At 43.3% G+C, this 7,315-nt stretch overlaps 1 protein-coding gene across 1 annotated transcript in view; it reads right to left on the bottom strand.

The window, feature by feature from the left end:
- Positions 1-7,315, bottom strand: part of cct4 (chaperonin containing TCP1, subunit 4 (delta)) — a 29,843-nt gene that overhangs the window by 3,008 nt on the left and 19,520 nt on the right. The window contains exons 2-10 of the mRNA XM_032515271.1: positions 6,066-6,118; positions 5,888-5,977; positions 5,660-5,768; positions 4,594-4,858; positions 3,913-4,045; positions 3,022-3,161; positions 2,812-2,908; positions 2,245-2,355; positions 946-1,076 (exon numbers count right to left, since the gene is read on the bottom strand). Of these exons, the coding sequence (XP_032371162.1) occupies positions 946-1,076; positions 2,245-2,355; positions 2,812-2,908; positions 3,022-3,161; positions 3,913-4,045; positions 4,594-4,858; positions 5,660-5,768; positions 5,888-5,977; positions 6,066-6,118 (1,129 nt within the window). The remainder of the gene's footprint in view (positions 1-945; positions 1,077-2,244; positions 2,356-2,811; positions 2,909-3,021; positions 3,162-3,912; positions 4,046-4,593; positions 4,859-5,659; positions 5,769-5,887; positions 5,978-6,065; positions 6,119-7,315) is intronic.

The following is a 7,315-nucleotide window of genomic DNA, read 5'->3' as shown; positions in this document are numbered from 1 at the left end:
CATCCATCCATCCATCCATCCCCCAATGCGCAAGAAAGGTGTGTTCTCATTGAGTGTTGATGCACCGATTTATCGGCAGCCATTGACCGATCTGCAAATAAGACGGTGTTCACCAATGGTGGCCAATGTTTTTTCTCAAAAAAAAATGTCATCGGTGCATCCTAATTGTGTGCAGCAGGTCAAAGTTGGAGCAAGGAGTGAGTATAAACTGTGATGTTGTAATTATTTTACAGTCTGTCTTTTCAAAGACGTTTGACTAACCTGGAGGTTTGTCGTTTCTTGATCCGTCAGACTTTTAAAAAAGACGTCACTGTGTTACCATATCTTAGAATTTAATCCTTAATTATGTTATTACTGGGAAGCCAGTTAGCTCAGTTGGTAGAGCGGGTGTCCTTATATTAAGGTTTTACTCTTCAACGCAATGGGCCCGGGTTCTTTGCTGCATGTCACTCCTCCTCTCTCTCTCCCCTTTCATACTTTCAGCTGTCCTGTCAATCAAAGGCCTAAAATCCCCCAAAAATAATCTAAAAAAATAATAATAATAATGTCATTACTGATAGAAAATTGGAAATATTCTTAAAGAAGACGACAGATTCACTTCCCTGAGTGATGTGTGGATTTTCTGTACATTTAATGTTTAATTTCCCTTGGATATGTAGTGTGTGTGTGTGTGTGTGTGTGTGTGTGTGTGTGTGTGTGTGTGTGTGTGTGTGTGTGTGTGTGTGTGTGTGTGTGGGGGCTCCCCAGCCAGGTTGCAGAGACAACCAGGACAGAATTAAAAGAGGAGCTTTCAACATCAATGTTCCTCCGGTTCTTACGCTCCTGCAGGATGAACAAATGCAGGAGCGCCTTTGTAGGAGGGGATGTGTGTGGGTTTTATCTCAGAATAAGCGGTGTGGAATGTGTTTTTTTTGGTGTGAAATCAACTCTGCAGAAATGACGGACCTTTGCTTGACCAGGCAGCGGATCACACACAGCGCATCGTGGATGGAGCGCTCGGCCTCCTCGATCACCAGCTTGTTGGAGCCGCGGACCACGATGCTCACCGTCTTCCCGGGGCTGCTGCAGCCGGTGATCTGCAGAGGAACACCAACCTTTACTGGGAGGCAGCAACGCCACCGCGTCTCAACATTCAGCTTCTCAGTAGAGCCCGACCAATACCAATGTTTGGTCATTTAACAATCCAATATGCTGATATTCTGATTATTTTTTTTTTTAGTTACAAAACAAACAGATTTCCATGAGATTAGTTACCTGTAGTTATTTATGAGTTCTTCCTAAAATAAGACTATGCAACGCCATCACTACCAGGGACGTTGTAGAGCGTCCTCTGGTGGACAGACTATGCAACACAATCACTAACAGGGACGTTGTAGAGCGTCCTCTGGTGGACAGACTATGCAACGCCATCACTACCAGGGACGTTGTAGAGCGTCTCGGTGGACAGACTATGCAAAACCATCACTAACAGGGACGTTGTAGAGCGTCCTCTGGTGGACGACTATGCACACGCCATCACTAACAGGACGTTGTAGAGCGTCCTCTGGTGGAGACTAGCAACACCATCACTAACAGGGACGTTTAGAGCGTCCTCTGGTGGACAGACTATGCAACACCATCACTAAAGGGACGTTGTAGAGGTCCTCTGGTGGACAGACTATGCAACCCTCACTAACAGGGACGTTGTAGAGGTCCCTTGGTGGACAGACTATGCAACACCATCACTAAAAGGGACGTTGTAGAGCGCCTCTGGTGGACAGACTATGCAACACCTCACAACAGGGACGTTGTAGAGCGTTTCCTATGGCTGGAAGGACTAGGGCAACACCAGCACTAACAGGGACGTTGTAGAGCGTCCTCTGGTGGACAGACTATGCAACACAACTCAGAACATGGTTGACAGTATTTTTTAAATATTCATTCATCAGTATCATTTATTTGTCATAAATGATACTGATGAGTGAATATTTATTCATAAAAAGCCATTATAAATGCCAATACCGATAGATAGAGAAATGCCTTATATCGGCAGATATTATTGGCCCGCCGATAAAATTTCAATTTTCTTGCGGGAGTCATCCCAAAAGGATTAATAAAGAAGTCTAAGTCTATCTATCTATCTATCTCTCTCTCTATCTATCTATCTATCTATCTATCTATCTCTCTATCTATCTCATCAGTCGGGCTCTACTGGAGATGGCCACGGATCGTCCCAGATCTGCAGAGACCCGGCCCGCTGCGTACCTTGATCAGCTTGCCGGAGCCGTCCAGGTTGACCTCCTCCGCCAGCTCCGCCGTGCCGAGTATCTCGGCGGTGAAGTGGTCGATGTGGGCGATGGGCTTGGTGCCTAGAGTCTGGAGGGGAGACGGAGTTTCACTTTACCGTCATACAATGGGTTTATTTAGAAAAGAAAAACGTCCTAGTTGCCTTTTATCGTTGCATGTGGGAGTCAAACAGAACAAAATATAAATGAAGACAACGACGCGCTAAAGTCAGATGCTTACTCACGAGTTTAATTGTCCACCTGGCTAATAACGTTTTTTAAATAAATTTACAAGCAAATAATAATTAGCAGAGTTTACAGTTAAGTTCTTGGCTAACTTGGAAGCCATTATACATTTTATCAAAGCCAAACTACTTGGTTCTCATGTACAAGCCAAACTAAGACGTTTTTAGTATTTATTTTTTTTAATGTCGGAAATACCAAAATAAAAAGAAAGATATCAGTACTTTAGAGATTGGAGCCCATTGGAGATCCTTTATGTGTCATAATGAAAATAATGTGAATGAATATTTTATGTATATATCACCTTGCAGATGAACTCGATGTCCTCCCTCTCGATCTCCTTCACCACCATGATCTTCATTTTGTTGAGGAAGTGCAGGGCGAGGTCGCTCAAAGCGTCTCTGTCAAAAGGACAGTATGTTGTTAGTGTGACACACATTTACCGTCCACATATCCAGAGCGTGAGACAAAATGGACAGCAGCATCTGGTCTGGTGTTGGTCGTCTCTGTGTACCTGAGGATGGACTTCTGGATGAGCAGCACGTTGCAGCCGGCCTTCTTGATCTGTTTCACCAGGTTGAGGATGTAGGCGCGCTCCTCGCGCAGCACCCGGTCCATCTGGGCGTAGTCTGACACCACGATCTGGTTGTCCATCTGCACAAGAGACAGACAGAGACACACACAGAGACAGACAGACACAGAGACACACAGACAGAAACACAGACAGACAGACACCCACACACACACAGACAGAAACACAGAGAGAGAGACAGACAGACAGACACAGAGATAAAGAGAGAGAGAGAGAGAGAGAGAGAGACACACACACACACAAGAGAGAAAAAGAACCATGACGACAGGAATTTGTCAGCTGCAAGATGAGAGAAGTAATAAACTGGGAATGCTTTAAATCAAAGCTTATCAAGCATGTCATATCTTTTGGATAGCTTTGATTGACGGGTGTTGAAAAGTGTGCCAAGAGAACTTTATTCCATAATTTATTCTTTTGCAAAGATGAAACTGTAGGACGTGACGATGGTTCAGTATCATCACGTGATCATATTGGTTGGTTCTTTGTGTGAAGAGTTCTCTATAACAATGAAAGGTTAAGATCAGCTTTGTTTGAGGGATCGGACATTGATTCATAAAATCCTGGAATTGTTCTATTAATATCTAAGTTATGTCAAAATAAGGTTTGTTATGTGAAAAGTTGATGGTTGCTTCTTGCTTGTAAAATTCAAAGCAATGTTCTCTTAAAAGCTCTATTACATACAACGAAACTGGTACTTTTGAGTTTCTCGTCTCTACTGTACAAAAAGATAGAGACACATTTTCAACATCAAATACTATTAAAAGCAGAGAGAAAAGCGGTCATCTCTCCTCTGAGATTAGATTTCTAACTCACGTCAGTTTTGGGAGGGGACAGGCAGAACTGGATGAGGCCGATCTTGGCTTTCTCCACACGGGACACGCCGGTGTTGGACGTCCTCTGGGTGAGCACCAGGCCGTCCACCAGCTCGCAGTCATCGATGGTCCCTCTAAAAACACAAAGACACAAGGAGGGGAAATCCAGATCAAATCTTTGAATTCAGGCAGGAGTGAGTTTTACTTGCATTGAATCTGAATTGTTCCACTTACCTTCCCTATGGGCAGAACATCGTGCTAGAACATGGTGGAACACATCTCTCCTTGTTCTGATACAAGGTTAATGTTGAATTGTGCATTGTTCTCGTTTAAATGAACCTACATTGCATTAAAATTCAACTATGTACCATCTAGGCTTTAAACAATTATTACATAACTGTCTTTCTTTTTTCTTCTTCTTGCTTTCTTTATCTCCGTTTCTTTGTTTAACTGCAGTTAATCGCTACAATTTGCTAAGATCTTAAAGGTGCGTGACTAGGGATGAAAAAATAAATAAAAATCAATACGGCATGGTATTATGATGTTTTCCGTGGCAATACTGTTTCAATACACAGACGCCAAGTATGTGTTGGTCAGTTCGTCCCATTTTGCAGCGGTAAAACTGAAGAGAGCTTAACATACAGAGAAATGTTTATTTTTAGATCCCGGCGCTGACACTCACCCGAGCTTCTTGATGATCTTGATGTCCTGCAGGTCGACGCCGGTGGCGGTGGCCGGGTCGATGACTCGCATGACGGCGTCCACGCTCATGGGCGCCAGCAGGCTGGAGTACTGCGACACCACCTTGGAGCACAGCGACGTGGTGGCGCTGTTGAGCAGCGTCTCGCGGTCGCTCAGCTGCACCGGCCGGCTCATGCCCGTCAGCACCTCCACGCCTTTCTCCACGGCCTTCTGGAACGACTCCGAGATGATGGTGGGGTGGATACCTGACCGCGGGACAACGCGTCTACGTTAGTACTGAAACTATTTAACAACAGAGCAGTCTACCTGCAGAAAATATAACAAAAACGTGTTTTTGAAAGTCATTTACCCAAGGTAACATGCCATATATTCTCTGGATTCAGCTGCAAATTGTGTGTACTTTCTGCCTTATTTAAGTTTAAACATTAATTTTTCAGTTTCACAGCATTTTATTGAATATTTGTGTCAACGAAATCGTTTCCTATGACTCACTGATCAAAGTTATTGATGCCACTGACAAGCGAGTTTTTCCTCTCCAGTCCCCACGGAGTACCACCCATTGAACAGTGAGCCTCAGGGTTTGTTTATTTCAGACATCTCTAATCACGGCAAAGTTAGCATGGCAAAAAGGGCCTTTGTCTGGATTTTAACTTGAAAAATCTGCTCATTGCAACCTATATTTGTATGCTCTTATTTTCAAAATGCTAAGAGTTCTACTCTTTTCCACCTCCAGTGTTTCCACTTTTTAAAGACTGCATAATTCCCCATTGTTTCTCCATGAAACAGCACAATTTCAGAGATAAACGGGCTTTGATTTTTAGCCATCATTAGGCTGGAATTCGACAGGACAGCTGAAGACATGAAAGGAGAGAGAGGGTAGGAACGACATAAAGCAAAGGGCCGCAGTTTGGAGTCGAACCCAAACTCGCTGCGCTGAGGGGTAAACCTCTAAACATGGGCGCTCGCTCTACCAAACGAGCTAACCGGGCACCCAGCTTTGATTCATCTTAACGGTGAGTCTAATTTCTGTCCTCTGCAGCTCTTACCTTTCTGCAGCAGTTTGGAGCAGGCGTCCAGCAGCGCTCCAGCAATCACCACCACGGAGGTGGTGCCGTCTCCAGCCTCAATGTCCTGGGCTTTGGCTAGTTCCACCAGCTGGGACACACACAGACACACAGATTAGTTAATGTTGAAATACCAATTATTGCAAATTATCTAGGGAAAGGAAATGAAACTCAATCCAACATCATCAGACGGTGTCGTGTGGAACGTACCATTTTGGCTGCAGGGTGGAGCACCTGCATCTGTTTCAGAATGGTGGCGCCATCGTTGGTAATGGTCACGTCACCTTTCTCATCCTGGATCTGAAACAAACAGCACGGGCATTAGAACCGCGTGTACGACCCAGGAGCTAGGTGACGCTAGCCCGAAGCCCAAAATCCCCGTACTGACCATTTTGTCCATGCCTTTTGGCCCCAGGCTCGTTCTGATGGCATCTGCAACAGCTGTCAAACAAGCAGGTGATGAGTCATTCATTCGCAGGAGGAACTAAAAACCTCATGCTATGAAAAATAAAGCCGACACCATGTAACATCTTATAACATTAAAGTTAATCTTGTTGTTTAGCAAATGTTGCATGTGTGCGTTTCAGGATATTAAAATGAACAAAGCACATACATATTTCACGAGCACGACCAAAAGTCACAACAAAAAGGGAAAATCAAGCTGGCAAAATCCAGTTTCCACATTATTCATTAAAAGCAAAGCAATATAATTTACCTCTATGACACAAGAAAGCATAATCATAGCATTACAACCCTATTTATTTCACATTTGAGGTCCATTTTTCCATTGTATAATAAATTCCCTGATAGTGAAAGAGTGACGTTGTGTATTTATTGTTGTGTGGTACTGCAGGTCTTAAAATGTCTATAATATATTGTCTGATGTTTTTTGTTGGTGTATTGTATCTGGTTACGTGTATACTTTACCTTTTTTAGTCTGTATTGTTATGAAATGTCACTCTACAACGAGTTCAACCGCCACACACTATTATAATTGTATGTGCATGCCTCTCTATTGCTGCGTAATTATTGTCTGTAAAAAAAGCCCAATAAAGTGGTGTTAGTGTAATGCTCCAAACCTCTTCTTTTACCTTGTCTTTCTTCTACTTTTATTATCTACTTATCCTCTCTTATTAACTAAATACACATTATTTTGTTCTCCGTCCTCTGCATCTTCGCTTCTGGCCATATATAGTATGCAGCCCTTTGGGCCACTGAGCTAGCTAAAACTGAGATTGTGTTGAGTCATGAGCATCTTGCAGAGACACTCCACCAAACTCTGCGTTTGTTTTGCATTAAAAACGTTGCCTGACATGCTGCACGCTACATACGCTACAATGGAAGAGGCTTCAATGAATTTTCCTTAGAGGTGGTTTCTGACGTATTTATATCTAAAATTAGGGCTTTCTGGTGCATGCCATGTTAGCCGAATGAAAAAGGGGACTTCAGAAAAAACGTATAACTTGCTCTTAAGTTTTATAGGCACTGTGTTTGGGCTTTTTTTACATAGTTAGTGTAAAATTGGTACTTTTCTGAGCGTATATCGGAACACGCAACGTTCGAAGCGACCGTTACTGCTTAAATGACTGCAACACTTCGGGCCACAGAGCTAGCTAAAACTGAGATTGTGTTGAGTCA

The sequence above is a fragment of the Etheostoma spectabile genome, chromosome 5 (assembly GCF_008692095.1).
Source record: "Etheostoma spectabile isolate EspeVRDwgs_2016 chromosome 5, UIUC_Espe_1.0, whole genome shotgun sequence".
In the NCBI taxonomy this organism is placed as follows: Eukaryota; Metazoa; Chordata; class Actinopteri; order Perciformes; family Percidae; genus Etheostoma; species Etheostoma spectabile.
This window is presented reverse-complemented; position numbering and strand designations above follow the sequence as displayed.